The sequence below is a fragment of the Bombus pyrosoma genome, linkage group LG10 (genome assembly GCF_014825855.1).
Source record: "Bombus pyrosoma isolate SC7728 linkage group LG10, ASM1482585v1, whole genome shotgun sequence".
NCBI classification, from domain to species: Eukaryota; Metazoa; Arthropoda; class Insecta; order Hymenoptera; family Apidae; genus Bombus; species Bombus pyrosoma.
Genome location: NC_057779.1, coordinates 766,600 through 787,813, shown reverse-complemented (window position 1 = coordinate 787,813; position 21,214 = coordinate 766,600). Strand labels below are relative to the sequence as shown.

At 31.5% G+C, this 21,214-nt stretch overlaps 5 protein-coding genes across 18 annotated transcripts in view; 3 read left to right on the top strand and 2 right to left on the bottom strand.

Moving 5' to 3' along the window:
• The window catches only part of LOC122572136 (cell growth regulator with RING finger domain protein 1-like), a 42,461-nt gene extending 40,152 nt beyond the window's left edge, over positions 1-2,309 (top strand). For all 4 annotated transcript variants that reach the window (XM_043736771.1, XM_043736770.1, XM_043736769.1 and 1 more), the window contains exon 6: positions 290-2,309. In XM_043736771.1, coding sequence (XP_043592706.1) covers positions 290-742 — 453 coding nt within the window. In that variant the 3' untranslated portion in view covers positions 743-2,309. The remainder of the gene's footprint in view (positions 1-289) is intronic.
• A 1,363-nt stretch (positions 2,310-3,672) lies between these two features.
• On the top strand, positions 3,673-6,314 carry LOC122572133 (protein odr-4 homolog). Of its 2 annotated transcripts, XM_043736758.1 has the most exons (8): positions 3,673-3,821; positions 3,899-4,008; positions 4,272-4,454; positions 4,548-4,750; positions 4,820-5,171; positions 5,241-5,454; positions 5,521-5,703; positions 5,783-6,314. In XM_043736758.1, the coding sequence occupies exons 2-8, from the start codon at positions 3,913-3,915 to the stop codon at positions 5,938-5,940; spliced, it is 1,389 nt and encodes a 462-aa protein (XP_043592693.1). In that variant the 5' UTR covers positions 3,673-3,821; positions 3,899-3,912; the 3' UTR covers positions 5,941-6,314. The 2 variants fall into 2 exon arrangements, with proteins under 2 accessions (XP_043592693.1, XP_043592692.1); XM_043736757.1 differs by lacking the exon at positions 3,673-3,821 and having other exon boundaries at positions 3,828-4,008.
• Positions 6,257-13,648, bottom strand: LOC122572125 (palmitoyltransferase app). 5 transcript variants are annotated; one of them, XR_006318379.1, is made up of 11 exons: positions 13,193-13,638; positions 12,714-13,029; positions 12,460-12,620; positions 12,168-12,326; positions 11,956-12,093; positions 11,728-11,882; positions 10,646-10,763; positions 10,458-10,570; positions 10,255-10,357; positions 8,728-8,965; positions 7,919-8,054 (listed from the first exon to the last, which is right to left on the bottom strand). XR_006318379.1 is itself a non-coding variant. In XM_043736738.1 (10 exons), the coding sequence occupies exons 2-10, from the start codon at positions 12,887-12,889 to the stop codon at positions 6,375-6,377; spliced, it is 1,134 nt and encodes a 377-aa protein (XP_043592673.1). In that variant the 5' UTR covers positions 12,890-13,029; positions 13,193-13,637; the 3' UTR covers positions 6,257-6,374. The 5 variants fall into 5 exon arrangements, 3 of the variants coding, with proteins under 3 accessions (XP_043592673.1, XP_043592672.1, XP_043592671.1); XR_006318380.1 differs by lacking the exon at positions 7,919-8,054 and adding an exon at positions 8,061-8,574; XM_043736738.1 differs by lacking the exons at positions 7,919-8,054; positions 8,728-8,965 and adding an exon at positions 6,257-6,385 and having other exon boundaries at positions 13,193-13,637.
• Positions 13,649-14,041: 393 nt separating this feature from the next.
• Positions 14,042-19,215, top strand: LOC122572130 (zinc finger protein 3 homolog). Of its 6 annotated transcripts, none has more exons than XM_043736746.1 (7): positions 14,042-14,176; positions 14,260-14,334; positions 16,397-16,638; positions 16,725-17,237; positions 17,307-17,414; positions 17,506-17,655; positions 17,729-19,215. In XM_043736746.1, exons 2-7 carry the CDS (start codon positions 14,286-14,288, stop codon positions 18,113-18,115), a joined length of 1,449 nt encoding a protein of 482 aa, XP_043592681.1. In that variant the 5' UTR covers positions 14,042-14,176; positions 14,260-14,285; the 3' UTR covers positions 18,116-19,215. The 6 variants fall into 6 exon arrangements, with proteins under 6 accessions (XP_043592681.1, XP_043592686.1, XP_043592685.1 ...); XM_043736751.1 differs by lacking the exon at positions 14,042-14,176 and adding an exon at positions 14,506-14,946 and having other exon boundaries at positions 14,298-14,425; XM_043736750.1 differs by lacking the exons at positions 14,042-14,176; positions 14,260-14,334 and adding an exon at positions 14,378-14,946.
• Positions 19,216-19,290: 75 nt separating this feature from the next.
• Positions 19,291-21,078, bottom strand: LOC122572137 (proliferating cell nuclear antigen). The gene is made up of 4 exons (XM_043736773.1): positions 20,730-21,078; positions 20,354-20,519; positions 20,131-20,275; positions 19,291-19,718 (listed from the first exon to the last, which is right to left on the bottom strand). Exons 1-4 carry the CDS (start codon positions 20,948-20,950, stop codon positions 19,465-19,467), a joined length of 786 nt encoding a protein of 261 aa, XP_043592708.1. The 5' UTR covers positions 20,951-21,078; the 3' UTR covers positions 19,291-19,464.
• Between the last annotated feature and the right edge of the window lie 136 nt (positions 21,079-21,214).

Sequence of the window (21,214 nt, the reverse complement as noted above, 5' to 3'; positions counted from 1 at the left end):
TTCTTCAAAGAACTAGTTTATACTTGTTCTATAACAGTGTATATAAGTATAACAGAACATTTTATTGCACAAAAGTTGAGTTTAGAGTATAATAAAATAAAATTGTAACGATAACTTTTATCACTCTAACTAATCAATTTTTTAATCATTTCCTTGTATTGTATCTGGTACCTGATACCTATATAAAGATTGAAGATTTTACAGTGGTTTCATAGTTTTATGAGACACACCATATTTCTATCTCAAGCACAAATTAAATTCTGTACTGATAAAACTATTTCTGTTACAGCAACTATACCTAGCTACCGGTAACTCGACGAACTATGATGAAGGAGACGTGTCTTCGGGTCTAGGCTCAGCTCTAGCCCTCGCAGAACCTTGTAACAACAACGGTAGCTCGACTAGAGGCGCATTGGTTGCCTCCGGGACCGGCGATCCCGAGGGATCGTTATGGAACACAGCCGGAGAACAACTATGCGTCGTTTGCCAATACTTTCCTCTTTCGCGTGCTCTGTTGCCTTGCAGACATACTTGTATCTGCGCATCCTGTTTTGGCAAACTAGATCGGTGTCCAATGTGTAGAAGCCCGATAAAGAGTTATTTCTGCATCAGGGGCGAAGAATACATGCCCTTGGAGTCAGAGATCAATCCCTGCAAACAAAGGCAACCGAGCCATGGACCCACTCACTGGCTTCACGATTGGAACGATAGACTCACAGATTTTCTTGGATTCGCACGATAGAATACTTGGTATTCTAAAATGTTTAAAATGTACAGCGTGCAGAATACGATAAAACGGAATGATTATCATTTGTTTATCCAACTGCTGGAGAAAGTTGTGCATTTTGGTTGAAGAATAGTTTATTTAGAGTCTTTAATTCCTGTGAATTGAATCGAAGTTTGATGAGAGGAAGGTCCTTGAAATAAGATCATTACAAATTTCTTTTAAGGAAGAAATCTGAGAAAGATAGGCAGGGCATTAATTCATGTGGAAGACAGTAGGAAGAACGGATATTACAAGTACAAGAAAATGAAATTTCTGAACAGAATTATCATCTTTGGACTCGTGAGATATTGATATCTTTTTCTCTTGATGAAAGTTTTATGGAGAGTTAAATGAGCATGAGTGAGTCATAGTTGTGATAATTTATGATTCCTTCAGTTCGTTACTTGTATAATTTTCAGAAAGTTATCGTATCTCTTCTATTTTTATTAATTGTATGTCTCTGCCGTATAAGTTAAATAGAATATGTTACTCTTCTGTTGGGCGTTTGAATGATCTTCAATGATTGAGGAGTTTAAAAAAAATGGATAATTTGTTAACGTCCAAATATATAGAAAACAAAACGGAAAATATTTGATAAAAAGGAAGAAGTACAGAAAAACGTTTCAGATTTTTATCGCGTAACGTTGTATAAATATTTAAGGTGTAAATACAAGATAAAAATAAGACATGTCCAACTTTAAGATGTAATTAATAATTAAGTTATTGATATTATTTCATACGATACGCAGATTTATCCAGTAGCTATAGAAACATTAGTTCCGATATGCATGCCTTTGAAGTATTCTTTCCCTATTTTTCTTTTTATCTTATACAAATTGAAGATATTTTTTCTCTTCCGTAATGCTCTGCCGTCCATGCACAACGATAGAGCTAATTCCCCTAAGGTTCTTTTCAAAATAACATCACACGAAAAAAGAACGCTGCTAAATTAATTTAGGAAGGATATTACGTTAACGTTTAAACTGTAAATACACAGACTGTGATAATTCTAATAATATCTATTATTATAAACCAGATACATGAAAGAGTCCTGGATGGGGGACACAACACAGGAGAAGGAATTGGTACGAAAAAGGAACATGAAATCATTTTCAGATTTCACATTTGATACATACGTTAGCCTTTTTTATATCTTTTTGGCACTTGCATAAAGAATGATGATACTCTCTTACTCGGGGTTTGTAATGAAATCAAAATTTTATATCTTTTTCATAGAATTTCTTTAAACAAAATTTTTTTTATGACAACAGAATCAGCAAGATGATATTTAAAAAATTTATTTATTTATGATAATATGATATAATTACAAGCCTCAATATGTGAAAGAACGAGAGTATTTGGAATTACACATGTTGATTCAGCAGTAAAGGCCTCTAAAGTCAATGTTATTGTAGTCGAAGATCTTTTCGTATTATAATTTATATTTTATTTAGTAAGCATGTAGCATTTTGATAATGCGACAATGTCTGTATGTGAGAGAACCTGTATATAATTTATTTAATAAAGCGTATTCATGCTGTCATGCCCTATTGTTCATGAACGCATGCATCCCGACAACGAGAGATTTCTAAATATAGAAATATAACTATTAAAAAATGGAATAATTTATTAATTATTTAATATTTGTCCTAGATGTCTAAAAAAAGCAACCATCAATCTTGGACTTTATTCGCATTACCACGGATATTTGCGATATATTTAGTCTGAAAGGAAATAAGAGTGTTACGCACGTAGTTCTAGTTATTTCACAGTACAGGTACTACACCGTGCGACCAAGTGTTAAAAGGAACGAGCATTAGCATATACAAGAACCAATAAAATTAGGGATCTGCCTTGTTTGATTGCAATTTAGCATATATAAGAACCTATATATTTAAGTTTTAAGCTAGGGATCTACTCTGTTTGGTTGGACACTAGCATAAACAAGAACCTATTTAATTGTACAGTTCTACGAAAAAATTCATATCTACTTTTCTATCCGAAGTAGACAAGTATGAGAATGACAGAATCGCGCAATAATGAAATTAATGGTAAGTTGCCTAAGAAGGAGAAATGAATCGTTTACTATATTTTTTTAGAGAAGAAAAGAGAATATTCACTTTCAAACGATAATGGATCAGTGGAATGGTGCAATAACTTTAATATATTTTTTACACACGATAATGTTTTAATTTTAAATATTAAATTTACTTTTGTCGGGATAATGTTTTTATTATAGTAAAACCTAAATATCAATTTTTTAATAATAGATCGGCAAACAGTGAATAATATTTCTGATAAAACATATGTATCTCTGGTACATGTTTTACATGCGTGTTCATTTACAAAAACAATAAAAATAGAAAAAACAATTGACTATTGGTAAGATGTAAAGACATGAAGACGTAACGGCTAAATTGTGTAACCCCGTAACTAACCATGCTTTTTATCCTTCTTACTATCGTTACTGACGCAAATTTATTAATTCTATGAATTTTGATATTGTTAAAGCTAAGAGGATTATATTAAGATGAACATTTCAAATTATATTAAAAACAGAAGACACCTCTCATTTGGCATCCAGTGAAATAATGACAAAGAAACAGGAGGAAGATTGTGAAGATGAAACGAAAATATCAAATCTTTATTTTCTTTCAACAGTTGAGCACATTTATTTTCCAATTTTATTTCTCGAAAGATTTTCCTTAGATTTTCCTCAATTTGTCCTTCGCAATTTATCTACCGTTCAATCGCTAGCCATTCTATTGAATCCTCATTGTCAGAGAATCTTAACGGTACTCTTGTATATTCCAACATTGGTTTATTAACGAATAATTCATTTTCCTCTTCTTCTCCTACCTCTCCTCCTTATAATATCATTAATTATAATTCCTACCATTTCAGTAGAGTTGGTATCTTATTCTATACTGAACCGATAACGTCGCATGTGATAATAAAATGTCATGAGAGGCTATGTAGCTTGTGTAGCCCGACGCAGGGCCTGTGGAACACTCTTTTGAATTGCATGTATAGTCTATCCTATTCTTAGTCAATGGTTTGTACGCTGTACAACCAGTGATAACACTGGTAACGTTAACATAGTAGGTTGTGATACAATTTACGTGTTTACAGAAACATCAAAAGCAATGGGGCGAACTGTATATGCAGAACAACGTCTTCATAATTATTTGACGTCATTAGCAAAACCAGATGAATACACGATAGGACTAATTGTGGGACAGGTTCGATATTTGTATGTTCCAATTTCACGTCATCTCTGCTCTTGTCACTTGTCCTAACATATGTACTTCTTAACAGACTCTTTTAAATCATTTCAATTAATATAAATCGTACATTTTTATAGAATTTTTGTCGAAATACATACATTTTTATTTAACTTATATTCTTTTTGGAATTGTTGCTGTAGATGAAAGGTTGGAATATTATTAAAGTTTCAATGATTTCATTGTATATCATCTAACATAAATTATGATTGATATTACAGAGTGCTGGTCAAAAAGATTATATTGTGCACTTAGCAAAAACACCACCACCCCTTGGTAAAAACGTAGTGGAAGAAACATTGCTTAGTTCCACAACAAAATCTGAACAAAATACTGCTACTGAAAACCACATTAAAGCAGTAAAAGATATACCAGAGAGTTGGGTTGCAGATCATGCTAAACATGTATGAATTTTTTTCATTTTAAATATATCAAATAAATGTATTTAAAATTTAGAATCATAAAAAATAAAGGATCTTTAATATTGTTATTTACAGGTTACTAGAATGTTACCTGGTGGAATGCGTGTCCTTGGAACGTTTATTGTTGGTCCAGAGGATATTTCACATAATAATAATAATGTACAAAAACTAAAATCTGTTCTTACAACAATGCAAAAAAATTTATCATGTAATAAATATTTATGTGGGGATAATAATGAAGAACATCTTATCTTATATTTAAATAGTGTTACACAAAAGTATGATAAATTGTAATATATTTAACAATTACTTTTCATCATTGTTTAACTTTCTATTATTTTTTTTAGATATACTTGTAAATCTATAGAAATCCGTAATGAAGTATTAAAACCAGTAGATTGGAAATTTCAAGCTAAAGCAACCAAATGGCATCAACTTGAGGCACTTATTGATTTTGATCGTCTATTTCTCATTGCTGCTAATAAAGATCCAGAAACTCTTAAAAAACAACTACAAGATATTTTAAAGAGTGTGTCAGATATCATTGAATCTTCCCTTATTGTTATTGAAGGGGAAGTTCGATCACCAGATGATAGACTAGAGCTAATTAGTAAAAACAAGAAAGATGAAAGAAATTGTAGAAATAATGAAAAAAATAATAATGACCAATCGATTCAGATTAATTTATATATTCCATGTGTAAGTACTCATCTTCAATAATATATAGTAATATAAATAAATATAACAGCTAATCTTGTGAATTATTAGCATGAAAAGAATCTTAACTCAGATGTGAGGATAACACCATGCAATGCATCTATACATTTGATTGGACAATTAGTAAGTAGAACTTTCGTTCATCAAAAAGCAAATGTCGAAGAAGCTAACGCCGCAATAAAACAAGATATAATAAGGTCATTAGCAAGTAGATTAGAAATGCATTGGGATAGTTTGATTGAAGAAGAAAATGGATCTCCAGAAGGTATCTATTTCACCATATAAGAAATTAAATAGTTATACAAAATTGTTCATTTCATTACTTTCTCAGAAAATATAACATTACACGAACCTCCAAGAAGAGTATTAATAGCATTGCCTGAAAGTAAAGTAACATTGTCAGATTACCTATTTCCTGGTGAGGGGCCTCAAGAAGCTCTTTTATCGTTGCAAGAACTCCTAGACTTAGAGGTTCAGGAAAGTAATGTTCAAAAAGACATTGAATTCGAAGCTGGTAAGTATTACATGCTTGATTGAAAGATTATATGTATTTATATATATGTATGTGTACTAACATACAATTTTTTTAACAGATCCTACAGAATTCTATTCTCAAAATAAAATTGATGTGAAAACTGTTGATCTTAATACAGATTCATCTGGGAACTATCAAACAAAAATATACATTGCAAGTTTCAGTATTGCAGTTTTAATCCTAATTCTTGCTATTATAATACAAAAGCTTTATTAATATTTATAAAAGAACGAATTTATATTTTACTATAATATGTAAAATATAATATATGTACATTTTTTTAACACAAATCATCGTGATGTTGGGAGTACAAAAGAAAACGATAATAAATAAAAACAGCATTTGCTTTAACATGATGATGATATATTTATGCATATAGACTTCAATCGGTTGCATTGTCTGCAAATTATTGTGTAAAAGTATTAAATTATTAACCTACATTATAAGTTATGTATAATTGAAAATATCTACGAAAAATAACACTGTATCAATAATTTTATCCCAATATTTTGTGTCATAATTAAATATTTTTGTAAAGATATACATACAATTAATGTAAAACAACTGAATAAAGATACTTTTACCTATTATCCGTAGTATTTAATTTCTGCACTTTGAGGAGTACTAATCATTATCTATGTGCATCATCATCATCTTATACCTGCTAAAGAATTTTGAAGTAGATTTAATATGATATAACATATTGGTATATTTTTAACTTATAGTACATTATCTTATCATAATAACATCTACACAGTATATACATATGATATTATACACGCACATATGTACAAAAAAGATACTCTCAAAATCAATATAATGGCAATCAATATAAGATAAAATGACAACTAGTAAAATCGTTTCTTTTTTCATTAATTCATTGTATAAATAATTTCTATTTTCTGATTACATCAAATTAAATAATGACATGCAATGGCGACGCATAAATTATTTATAAATGAGGCAGTGATATTCCTATTTTGAAAATGCTTGGTACAATTCACTTTGCTTTATAATAAATTGTTCAAATGCTTGCAAAACTATGCTAATATATATGAAAATTCCTATATTTACAAAATTCTCTTTACACTGTACATAGCAAATTGAATAAAAGGGATAATTATGAAAAAGTTTACCAATGTAAAAAAGTAAGATTAAATAATACTTCATACTTTTAGTAGCAGTTAGTTTGTAATAAAATTAAGATTACAATTTTTAAGAATTGTAGTTTTTCTGATTTTTAGTAGTATTCGCTTAAATGCATATAAACATTTTCTAATAATATAATTTGCACACATATTAACTACCACACTTTTTCTCAGTGCTTTCAATTCAATATTTAATGATAAATTTTTATTTGATGAAGATTTCGAAATGTACATATTACTGCAGTTAAAAATGTAATTTGTTACTCCAATACAGTGCATGACAAAAATAAGAAGTTGAAGTTTATATTAACAAAAAAATAGATATAAATTTATGTTAAGACATGATTAAGCAGTACATTTTCCTTAACTCACATATCATCTGCTTGTCTATAACAGTAAGAGTATCATAATATGTTAAATCACCACATTTTATATATAGATATACGTATATTGTAGGTAGGGAATATTTTCATTTACTAATTTCATATAATGAAAAAAGAAAGATGTAAATGGCTGGAATGAAGTTAACGATGCTAAATGTAATGAATAAATAGTGCAGATCAAAAACAAAGACATATTACATCAGCAAGCTATTCCTTTATTAAATTAATTAAAATTCGTCATAAACCAAATAATAATTTTACTTTTTTACTCTTGCACAGGTTTTGTGCATGTACATATTGTAAGATATACAGTAATTATTCAATTTGGAAGATGGTACATACACGTACAGGTACAATATGAAAAAGATAAAGTTCGATCTGCACTATTCTTCGATAAGCGTCGAAAACTTTGAAAGTCTATGATCAAACTAGATAAAAACTTAATCTATAATCTAACTAGATAAAATCTAACTAGATAAAATAGATTCAGTTATTTATACTGCTCCCATTTTTATAAGTCCTGCTTGACTGCCTCTACCAACGCTTGCGTCTTCCAGCGAATCTAAGTCTAAAGCAGACTCTATCATGGTAGTATCTTGTAACAATCTAAGTCTAGATGCAGACAAAGGTGTTGTTACAGTTACCGAAGGTATAGAGGACGTATCTAACGTGGATGAAACCACAACACTTTGACGGGATGGCAGCGGAGCGATTTCATCGATATCAATTGGAGCTATATTAAGTGATGCTAGTGGTACTTCATTGGTAACAAGTTGACTCACGCTGTTTGTAGTACTACCTAAAAACAAATGTTAATAACAATAAAATGTACAAAATTATTTAAATATATATACATGTCATATACAATATACAAAAAATATTAGAATTTCAATAATTGCCATTGAAGTCCAATAATAAGCTGTTATAAACGCTCATTAGCAACATAAATTATATAATGCAACTCATTGCAAAAGTGCAGTACTGACTGTGTAATTTTGTTGCATAAATGAATAAGATAAATAAAAACTAAACTGCAATAAAGAAAATATCCCAGGCAGTAAGGTGACATATTAATGTTTTTCCTATGTGTACATATTGATTAAAACCAAAAATCATAGTAATAAATAACTTACATGATCATTGCTGTATAATATACAACAATTTTGATATTACACATATGAACATAAATCTATAAAATATCCCTTACATATGTGAAACTGTGTGCATATTTATTTATACATATACTTATATACATATTGTATTTTCACAATCCCAGTGCCCGTAATAAGAACTAATTAATTAGTCACAATCCATAAACCCTTAAATTGATATAACATTTTGAAATTAGTCTCCAATAACGTGGGACGTATATATTGTGTTTAAAGTGTTTATTAACAACTATTAATAAATATCAATTCATTCATATTAAACATACACACAATGACGAGTGGAATAAAGCAAAATTAACTTACCAAACGGTATGCTCTGAGCCCTCGATAACAGGACGTAATTTTTAAACAACAAAGAAATACAATTTATTGAATCATGTAAAAAGTGCGGCTAAACGGTAAAAAACTTAAATTTATCTTATATACTTGATGATGGTTCAAATATGTATATTCAAATTAATCTTTGTTTGACGTTAAAGATTAACATTGTAAAATTGACTTTGAATTAAATATATCATATACCATTTGTTTATAATATACTCTATAATGTAAAAACAAATAATTTTAATTATTCGCGTATTTTTAAAAAGTATATCATTATAAAATATTAAAAGTTGTAATGAAACTAATATTTCAGTCCCATTCTCAGTCAGGATATATAACATTATAACAAGAATATTAATTTCTCCTTTCTCTTTTTTTAAAAAAAATATCTATATGTCCAATACCAAATTGAACCGTCAAAAAATAAATAAATCTCTGTTGTTAACAATCAAATTCAACTAGAATGTTCTTTGTTTATAAAGATCTATATATGTTATAATATGAGAAAACATGAACAATCATCATAATAATGATTACCTTTATTATTATTATAAATGTCATTTTAGATATTATTACCTTCACTAATATTTATATATACATCAAAACTTTATACTATTTATATAAGCTTTTGCTAATAATAAAGGATAGAATTAGAACTTATATTATTTTGATTCTAATATACTAAAAAATCTGTTAACAAGTATATTATAGCCATTTAATTTTCTTCAACAGATGGAGTAATATTATTTAAGAAATATAAAGAAAGAAAATTATCTTATAAAGAACATTAAATATCATCATTATCGCTTATTGAGCTCATGATAAATCTCTGATTTAAAAGATCTTCTTCAGTGCTATCATTTGGACATAAAGAATTTTCTACATAAGAAAAAGCATTAGTTAAAGGTCCTGAACCAAATCTGTTAACTGCAAGTCCTATTGCATTTTGACCAATAATTGGCATTCCTCCCGCCCCTAATATTCGTGACATTACAACAGTTGGCAAGAGGTTCTTTGATATTGGATATTTTAAACCATGAACAGTGCATCTCAAGTTATTATACTTAAGAGTATGCTGAGATTGAGAAATTCGTATTGGATCTTCAGAATAGCATTGTGGAAATTTCTGGAGATCAGTGTAAACGGTTTTGTCATCAATTTTATATCGTATAGGATCCTCAGAATATCTTTGTGGATATTTTTGAAGATCAATACTATATTTTTGATCACCGACACATTGATCGTATATCAAATTATTATCTGAACATCTATGATACTCTTCCCTACACCTATGAGAATATTTATGTAAATTTTCCTCACACCTACATGGATATTTTTGAAAATCTGGGTTTGTTATTTCTGTATCATACTTTACATGTTTCATAGGTTCCTGAAAACAATGTTGCCGAGGATATGCCGGAGCATAAATGTCATTAATATATCGACGTGGATATTTTGGAAAATCTTCAGGATAATGAGCGGTATGCCTTAGAAGGCTTAACTCACCGTTTATCGATTCAATTTGTGGTGAATGCTGACCAGAAACGAGATTGTTCATGGAACCTGTGAGATCTGGGCTGGGATTTGTTTGAACAGTTGTACCATTAGACTGCAATGGTAAGAAAAGAAAAACGATATATAAATAATAATATATTATACAATACGATACAATATATATAATAAAAGGAAATTAATAAATATTTCAATACCTGTGGCTGTACGATTTTCACTGTACCATATGTTTTATTATTAGTAATTACACTGTCACCACCAACTCTTTCTTGCTCTGCACGATATTCGGGAGTTACTATACCTCTTCGATCTATAAAAATCGATATAGGTAAATAACATCTCCAAAAATTAGAATGGGAATACTACGAATTTAAAAGTGAATTACCAATTAAACTAGGTGGTGCTGGTCCACATAATACATAGAAACAATTTCCACATATATTTCCTTGGCTATATAAATTAAAACTTTCTTGTCCTGTTTTAATTGAAAATGACCCCTTTATCTATAAAAATGATTCAAATTATTTTAAAATTGTTTAATAATTTCAAATACATAATTATTAACCAGTTAACAGCGCTTGACGTGTATACACGTCAAACAAAAGCTTTACTTCGGTGCGTTTAGTGTATACTCGCCGTGTAAAATAAAAACTTACCATTAGTATAAAAACTCCAGATTTTAGTGAGAAGAAATAAAAATGTCATTTAGTGGTATGTTTACTTTATATTTCCAGTAAAACTGCTATGTATTGCAGAAAAATTAGATTATTTTCTTTGGTATATCGGTTATTCCCGAATTGTATATTATGTAATAGAAATACTAAGGAAAATATTTCTTTATCTTATAGACGTTATGTGCTTTTTTATTTAGACGTATTATATAAAAAAAAAAACGCCAAACTAAGTTGATTAAATTTTTTAATCAAATATGTTGAACAAATTATTGAAGAACGTGCAATTCAACAAACACAAACTTCGAAACTTAGTCGACCAACTACGAGTTGAACTGCAAAACCTACACGTCTCATTAAAAAACATTTCCCTAATTTTTACCAATTACATCACCAAAAGTAAATTCACTTCGAAGACCTGCCGTCTGTTCAAAAAATGGAATTTGTAATGTGTCATGATACTGGTGTTCGATTTGTAAAGTGCTACTTTGTGTGATACTCTATTTTTAAAAGTACCACAATAGGAAGACCAACTGAATTTCTTATATTCTTTTTTAATTTTTCTTTCTTGAAATATTTTATGACAATAATTTTTTCAACAATGAATTGTTAATTTTTCGAATAATAATATAAGCCATCATTGTTTTACTTTAATTTTGTTGTGAAACTTACAATAGGAGCATCTGCCCTGCGTTTGATGTGTATACTCGTCATCCCTTGATTTCAATTATCTATCCCATGAGAGATTTCTAAAACTAAATTCCACAGCTAACTGGCTAAAATTAATAATGCTTACATCCTCGTTAGTTGTCTGATTGCTAGTAGTTAAATATGTATGAAAACCAGCGAGACCGAGAATACTCCATACAGAGAAAAAACATATAACTGCTACAACAACACTTCCAGGAGATATCCTTACTGCATCTAAAAATGGTCTAACGTCTTTTGTGACTACAATTAAATAAATAAAAAGTTAAACCATCTAATTTTTTTATCTTTCATTTGTTTTAATTAATACACTTACGCATTACTAAATGTGTAACAGCACATACAAATATAAAAACACAAAGAAATGCCAAGGACACAATAAAGGCATAAAAATATCTGTAATTTCTTCTGCCAACACAATTCCCCACCCACGGACAATGATGATCAAACCTCTCTAAAAATATAATTACATATTTCTAGATCCTCATAAAAGTAATTTTTATAATAAATCATGATAAGTATACATACCTACACAATTGTCACATAAGCTGCAATGTGAAGCTCTTGGTGGTCTGAATATTTTACAAGTAAAACAATATTTCAACTTTACTGGTTGCCCTTTGACTAATACCTCTTTTGTTCGAGGTGGTGGTCTGTACATTTTAGAATTACCATTGTTTGGTACCTCTTTAGCCAATATGTAAAAGACAAATTTTTTAATTGTAATAAAATTAATCAATGTAAACTTGAATATAACTTTACAATATATTAAAACATAAAACTAATCAAAATTATTTCTAAGAAATATATTTGTGTGTACCAATTTGTTTTTCAATATAAGCAGCTTCATCGAGTGTTGCTCTTGGAATAACTCCAGGATCACTAAAGCTTGTTCTAAACAAAGCAGACATTACAAAAATAAATAACAGACCACCAATAACTGGTATAGCAGGTGTTATATGAACTGCTAAGAATGGACAACTAGAAAAAAATACATAAAACTGTTAGAACAATTTTTTGATATATATGATTTCGTTTTATATGTGATTTCTACTTTAAAAATAATAATCTTACTCAAAAGCAAAAAATAATCCACTTGTTCCAGCAATGAGGCACACAGTCACATAAAATACTCCAGTTTGTGGTGCCATCATTACTCTGCCATCACAGCAAAATCGATTTCTACCTGGGAAAAGTTCCCATTTTCGTGTTATGTGCGGCATTTTGTAAATGTAAGCAAATTGCTTCATGCACTCCTTGTATGTACAAATTTGTAAAATCCAATTTGTAAGAGATAATTCATTAGGACTGTGTAGTGGTTATTTAATGTCATTATATGAGTGTTCGAACAATCATATTTCATCTTGATCTATTGCTGTTTCTCAATGAACTGTAACACATTTTATAGATAACTGCACTGATTCATATGGATTTTTTGATTTTATCTAATCTTTATAAAGATTATTCACAAATGTATAAGTTTAAAACATTAATGTTGTGCGCTTTCACACACATTGTTATTTTGTATAAATAAAGCATCTTAAAACCCCTACCATAGACATACAAAATGCTATTATGCTGTTTAGTACTTGTAAAGGACCGTGTTTCTTGTCAACGTAACCTAATTGTTTCATTCGCAGAAAACACAATGACACTCATATTTCATAAAAATTCTCGTTCTAAACAGATTAAACGGTATCGTTTACTTTCTTCCGCATTCTATAAACAGCCATGAACTCACTTTCGAGACAGTATCGCTACTGTCTCACGGAGACCACCGACTTCAAGAACACTCACTACAGGGTCATAGCCAAAGAAAATTCAGAAGCGAAAATTCATTTGTAAACTAGGTCACTTCTGACTGTGACATATAAACACTTGTGCACTCTCAATATACCCTTTAATGCCGCGACGTGCATTACATTTTTGGAAGCCGTGGCATTGTTTTAGTTAATCGACCTCACTTTGATGACAATAACGTATGTATGTATTTACGGGAAAGGATTGTTGGCCGTCGTGCTTGCTCGAGATTATCTGTGCTTCCCTCTAACGGAGTATGCAGAAGCGCCACGTGATCTTATTGCCACGTGACCTAGTACAGAAACCGATTTCGATTTCAAGTGCAACGCTTTTAGCAAGAAATCGATAATAAAAGAAAATCGCGATTTTGAAAGCGCGAGAACGCATAAAAATCGCAATACCACTTCAAACACTACATATTATTACCAGAGTTTGTATGAAGGAGTAGATCTTCTAGAAAATAATACAAAATAAATTTTTAACTCTAATAATATAAGTTTCTAATGGTGGTTGAAATACACCGAAGAAATAACCATGTACACGTAAATTGATTATGCACATAGAGAACTGTAGTTCAAACTATGGGATTGATTATTTAATGGTAGGAAGGTGTGTAACTTATCGCTCCTACTGCAAAATGGGTCGTCGACGCAATGCAGTACGTTGTCACATATACATGCACACTTTCAAACGGAATCTTGAAAATCGAAGAATCTCACTGTGAACGCCATCTTCAGGTATGTTTAGCAACAAAGCAGCAGCGATTCTAAAAATTTTACTGCATATATATATAAACTAACCCCGCAATATTGCCTCATAGATCTATAGATCCAGCATTTCAGGTTAATGAACTATTTACAAAGAGATTCGAGCGAACATCGCTGCATTTTATTCGGTAATATTTACATTACTATAGTATTGAATAACAACCTACATTTTTAAGAAAAATCGATCGTTAAACAATATAATAACATAATGTACAATAGGTAAGCTCCGTTTAATAACGTATATGTCTCTTACTATCGTATCCGAGCAAGAACCCCATCTGAATTTAAATTTTTTGTAGAAAAAAAGGTCATCTAACTCAACAAACGAAGATATGTTTTTACATTGAACGAATTCAGCAACAACAAAGATTGCACTCCTCTAGTTCCACGTTACACTCACCCGAACTCTAGAGTTTTATCGCCGCGTCGTAAAATCATTACGCAAATTTGAAAAAATCAATATACAACGCATCGCTAGGGGCGACAACAGACTTTTTTGATCTTGCGTTTTTAACGTGATCGGTGCACTCTGAGTTGCAACGCAGCATTAAGCATTAATCGAATATAATAAAAGGATCGTGTAGTAAGAAGTGACGTGAAGGATAGAGGGATATCAACAGGCAATGGAGTCAACATTGGGGCGTCGTGGATGAAGCAAGCCAAGTGATATCGTGGTATCCGGCGTCGCTGACGAAAAGGATCGTGAAGGGTCGCGTTTAGTCGCGTCTATACGGCTTAAGGTAGTAGCTGACGAGGTGGTTTCAGGGTGGGAGATTGAACAGAGGATAGGATATGGAGCAGGGTGTGGGGAAAGGGGTCGGGTGCGGTGGGGTGCACGGGTCTGAATCGTGGAGCGGGCGGATGGACGGACGGACGCAAACGCTGAAATCAGCTCGGGCGATCGATGCGATAAATGGATGCGTGCGATTGGTAGCCGGGAAAATCGATGATGAACAGGGGGCACCCTACCTAGCCGCGAAAGCGAGCACGGCTGCACCGCCGGAGAGGATGGAGCAAAGACCGAAATATCGATTTTTAGGCCCCTACGCGGCGGTTCGATGCTCATATCTGCCCCGTGTCCCGTATCCGCGCGAAGCGCCTTTCAAAACACCAACGACGCGTGCGAGATACACTGTGTGGTGCCGCAGATCTCGAGGAATATCGTGTTACAATTAAAATAAGAAAAACGGGAGAGAGGTGAAGCTGAGTGACGCGTTGCGAAGTTCTGGGCGATGTCGTCAGGTAACCACGTTGACAACGTAACGACGCGCTGTAAAACGTTTCGCTGCCGAGATTTTTAGTTCTTTGTGGTTCGACGTTCGTGCGACGAGCGGCAATATCATGCAACCGTTTACGCGCTGAGCAATCAATGATCCTCGCTATGGAAACGATCTAAGATCGTTGATTTTCGAGTGCGACAACGACGTTTCGTCCCGCGTAAGATTATTTTTTCCAAAGACATTATGTACAACGTGCACACGATCGTTGAACGAACGTTAACGAGGATTCAGATAAGGGTGTGAATGTGGGGTGCCGAAGAGAGTGCGTAATTATTCCATTATCATCGATGCTCCGTTCTCCGTTCGAATCTGTTTAATATTGTATTGAAATCGAGCCAACCTGCATCATAAGTAATCAAAGGAATTTTCCTCGTGATGTTTTTTTCTGTGATTTTAGTAACGGAAACGTATATATTGGAAAACATTCGACGCTACGATCCGAGTTCGATAAAAAGAAAGAAATTTGCAATCGAAGTGTCTTCGACGATTATATTCAAATATAATATCAGTAATCAGATAATCGATAATAATCATCATGAAATGACGATTATTTGTTTACTATTGAAACGATATGCAAATATTAAAGGAACAGTACGAGAATATATACGAGATACTACTTTTCTTAGTATCTAATAGTACTTTTGCGAGATTATTAGAATTATTAAGCTCCGTTGAAACAGATCGTTATCTTTTTGTATTTCCAAATGTCTATCAATCTTTTATTGTGTATTATTTTATAAATTCCTTTTGTAGAAATGCACGATACAAGAATTATACGAATGTAAACGAAACGCGGCCGACGCAACAGGCTTAACAAATACAACAATGGAATATATGTATTACTACATAGATATCGTTCACTAACAAAATCTGTAACAGAATGTTTTTTTTCTGTTTGTTAATGATACAGAAAACATGGCCATCGTTCCTTCGGAGAATTATCAACTTAAATGGCACAGTTATGGCGCGCATCTGCACAGCTCTGTCGCGACGTTACTCTATTCAGAATCCTTCGCAGATGTCTTGTTAGCAACGTCCTGTGGCCGGCACGTGGCGGCTCATCGATTTGTCCTTGCCGCTTGTTCGTCGTATCTCAGTCACATTTTTCAAACATGTCATTTCGGTGCAAATACGAACGCTCCAATAATTGTGGTTCGTATATCTTTCCTCATTCCATTACTGATCTGTTAATATATAAATCATACGAGATAAGTCAATAGTGTAACATTATACTGCAGGTATTACCAACAGAAATTGGATATCGCACATTAAAAATTCTGATTCAATACATGTACAGCGGTGAAGCTACCGTGACAAATGATCAATTAGAGGGTGTATTAAAAGCAGGTGATATACTGCGTGTACGCGGTTTATGGAGATCCGATAGCGAAAGTAGAAAGGAGAATGTACAATCGAATAGCCAGAAGGTGGATCGAGACAAACGGGAGCAGCCGTCTTTAACCAGTCAAATTCAAAAAATCAAATTGGTTCAACCAAGTACAGAGAAAATTGTCGAAAATGCGCAACAGACTACGCCAATGCAAAATGACGTTCAGAAACCTACCTCAGAGAGAAAGAGTACTGAGAAAATCGAGGAGAAGATTAGCGAACCAAAATCGAAAGTTTTGGAGGGAAATAAGAATATCGAACAGAGTAAGAATAGCGAAAATCTGGAGACAAATGGGAAAAAAAGAAGAATTACTAACAGCGATGTGGAATCTAACAAATCTAAAAGCGAAGATGGTGAAAACGTAAGATGATATTATTTAATAGAATTTATCATATCGAATAAAATATTTTCATTTTATCGCATGTTTTAGACCGAATTGAACCTGGATCTTTTAGTGAAAGATGAACCAATTTGGGAAGAAGCTATGGATGATCCATCGGATTCATTAACGATAGATCATGAGATCGATATAAAACCGGTGCGTAGTATTTTGAAAACGTTCTCTTGAATAAAAGGTGTGTAAAAAGTTTCCTTTAGTAAAAAAAATTATATAATGCAAATCATTATAGGAAATCGTACATAGTGCAGATGAGGAGGAAGAATACACCCCGTTAACATGCGACATGTGCAGTCAAACATTTCATCAGCCATCGGATTGGGTAAGACACATTGAATTGACACACGCTGATATAGCCGAAGGTAGAAGAAGAAGGAGGAAGGTAAGAACTACAAAATATCACTTAATATCTTGGATGTTGAATGAAATTATCGTTGTATGCATTATTTTTACAGGGCGAGGTGGATGACGACAGCAAGGATTTTCCACCTTTAAAATGTGATCTTTGTGGTGACATGTACATAACGCCTCAAGAATGGGTACGCCATATACAGACAGAACATACAGAAGAGCAGTTAGCTGTGATGAATAATTCGGCGCCTCCTAAACAAAGAAAGCTTCAAAGTCATCAAAAATTGTGCAACATTTGTAAAAAAGAATTTCCAAGCCATGCATCGATGGTAATTCACCAAAGAACGCATACAGGGGAAAAGCCTTTTCTTTGTTCCTATTGTCAAAAAGGCTTTAACGTAAAAAGTAATTTACTAAGGCATTTAAGGACATTGCATGACAAGTATGTACATCCCAGCTTATATGGGAGTAATGGCAACACGAATGCTTAAGCCCACATAATTTTTCAATTGTACATGTTCTTTTACTTGTTGATACTTCATTCATAGAGTAAATGTCACGTGACATCTCATACTTTTTAAAATTATATTTATAGACTGAAAGAACAGTATATGCATGGATAATCTCGCATAAGCATGTCAAATTGGTCCAAATAATTAAATGTTATCGATGCGCGTGGCATCTTCTTTGAAAATGAGCAGATATTAACAGCTTGATTAGTTTTATTACATTTTAAATGAATAACTTCAGTATTCTCTTTTTCCATTAAATTCAATAATTGTACGTGAGTGTAATTTACTAACGTAAATGCGCCTTGATCATTTTATTATGTACAAAAATAATGGCTTTAATTTTAAGTGCGAAGCTATTATGTTAAAAACACAAAAGCAATACCAGGGCTTTAAAACCAAAGAGGCTGATTACTATTGCCAAAGTGTCATGTTTCGTTGCTACTTAAATTCATTTCTTGAACATAGAACAGGATATGAAAAATATTTATTTTGATTAAAAGTTTCATTTAAATGCGTAAGAATAAGGATTAACGATATACAAGTCTTCGCAGTATGTGCGTGTGAAATAATTCATAGTATAAATCAACATCTATTGATTAATATATAATTATTTAGTAACTATACGAGATCCAAATTATGTAAGATTTAACTGTATACTTCTAGGCTATTCCATCCACGGTAGCCCACTTATTCCCTCAGCTCGTAAACTAATCATGTATTTTTATATTAAACTAGCTTATACACAAAAGGTATAAGAAATAAGATAATTAAAAATAAGTGAAAAATTTGAACTTTAATTAAGCTAGGATATAAGAAGTAACATAATTCAAAATTTATCAAATGTTTTGGAAATATATTGAGTTCTTCTTACATGTAAAAAAACGCAATATTATCAAAATATTGTCACAGTTTATCAAACGGTAACAATATGAATCTTATAAGAATGACACCACATTACCATGTTAATCATGATCGTGTCACTCTATTATGAATCTAAGTGTCAATTCCACGTTGCGCTAACACTGTGACGAGCCAAATGACTTTTAAATGTAAAATTTAAATATATGACCTTCAAAGTATTTTTAATTATCCTTAATCGTTCCTCAATAATGAATATCAAAATATATCTTTTTTTTATCTAAGCAATACTATCATTCTGTTTTTAGTAAAATCTTGAAATATACTTAATCTTTAATAATATGATAAATACATGAACAAGAAAATCAAAATACATGAAATTAAAGCAATGCTATAATACATTATATTCATGATGTTATTGACTTATACACTAAAAAAAAATGTTTAAAAGTTTGAAAGTGTATAAAAATTTAATTTTCTTCATCATCATCAATTTTTGGTGCCAAATAATATCTAATATGTCCAATATCTCCAATTTTGTATTCACATACTAGGGGCACATCATTAGACATTGATAGTTGTACTTGTGCACATAAAGGCCCAGCCTTTATAAAACAATTAAGGTAACGACATGAAAATGTTAGTTTGACTGGTTCTTGCATATTGACAACTACTGCTTCTTCTTCATTATCTGCATCTGCTGTTTGTGCTAACTTAACAGTGGCTGAAAAAAATAATTTACATGAATGCAACTGTAATTTATAACAATATTCATTGTATAGATTTATTTCTACACTGTGCAATATATATTTTTCATAATTCATTTGTATTTTAATGAATTTTACTACAGGAAGGATTATCTCCTTTAAATATACAAATATAAGCAGACATATACATAAATATAGTCTAAATGTATGGTCTATTCTTCATAATAGTGAAGGTCAAGCAAACAAATACTTTTCAGGTCATTTAATTTCAGGCAGTTGCTATATAACTTTTGAATAGTGTTAACTACAAGATGTTACAGACACGCAATGCTTATATAATTAATGTAAGTATTATATAATTAACAAACAAAAATAAGTTAATATAATCCTTCCTATCATTTCGTTTTATTACGTAAAAAAATGATATACCTTGTCCATAATCTCCAGAAGCACTGAACTTTATACCCTCCTTAGAACATGCAAAAGTTATGGATTCTCCAAATTGGCTCAAATCTCTACAGATACGTGAAAATTCTTGAGATGGCATTTTTACAACACACGAATATGAGGTATCCTGTGATAATTAATAAATTCTATAATTTTATTCTTTAAAAGAAAAATTTCATATATGTTAATGTATATAGAATCTTACAGGAATACCAAGATGTTCCTGATCCATATTTATAAGTTTCATTTCATATTCTGCAAGCTTTTCTTTATTTGGTGATTCAAATATAAATGTAATATTTTCTGGATTATCCAATGCTCGCAATGTCACTGTATCTTCGGAACCAGCACATCGTAGAATTTTGGACATGCTAAAACCATTTTATTAATTTGCATTTACTATTTGAAATTGATGTAATTCCACTTTGTTATATATATATATGAACATAAAACATTTTGTCTTTACAAAAAGGTAGGAATTACAGGTACTTCTTCTGTTTAAAAGTATCTACTCTTTATTTTATGGAAAAAAGAGAAAAGCCATAACCTTTGTAAATATTACATTGAAATTAGTATCTCACCATGCAATACTCATGCCCATTGATAAATTTCTATCGCATCTATATTTATCAAAGCCATCGCTTCTAAGATTAAGAGAAACTAAGGAGACATGAGCATTATCCATAGCTTGTACTTGAATACCAGAATCAGAACATTCAAAGGTGGCTTCGGTTAAAAGATCTTTTATTGCATCTAACACCTTCTTCAAAATCGCACTCTGTACCAAACGTGCCTCAAACATTTTTGCTATTTTGCTCGACTTTTAATTCACACAACTGATGAATGTAATAAATATCGACAATTAAAATAGTAACTACACCGGTAACGATACCCGCGCTTTCTTGCCGGTTGACTGGTAGGAAGTAGGTGGCACTTGTGTGCACCGGAAATACATTTAATTTTCAAATTATGGTTCTCTTGCAAAGTATTATTTTATACTTGCTTCGCTTAATTTGAATTTATAAAAACACTTCTATTGTAATATAAATTGCAATCTGTTTATTTT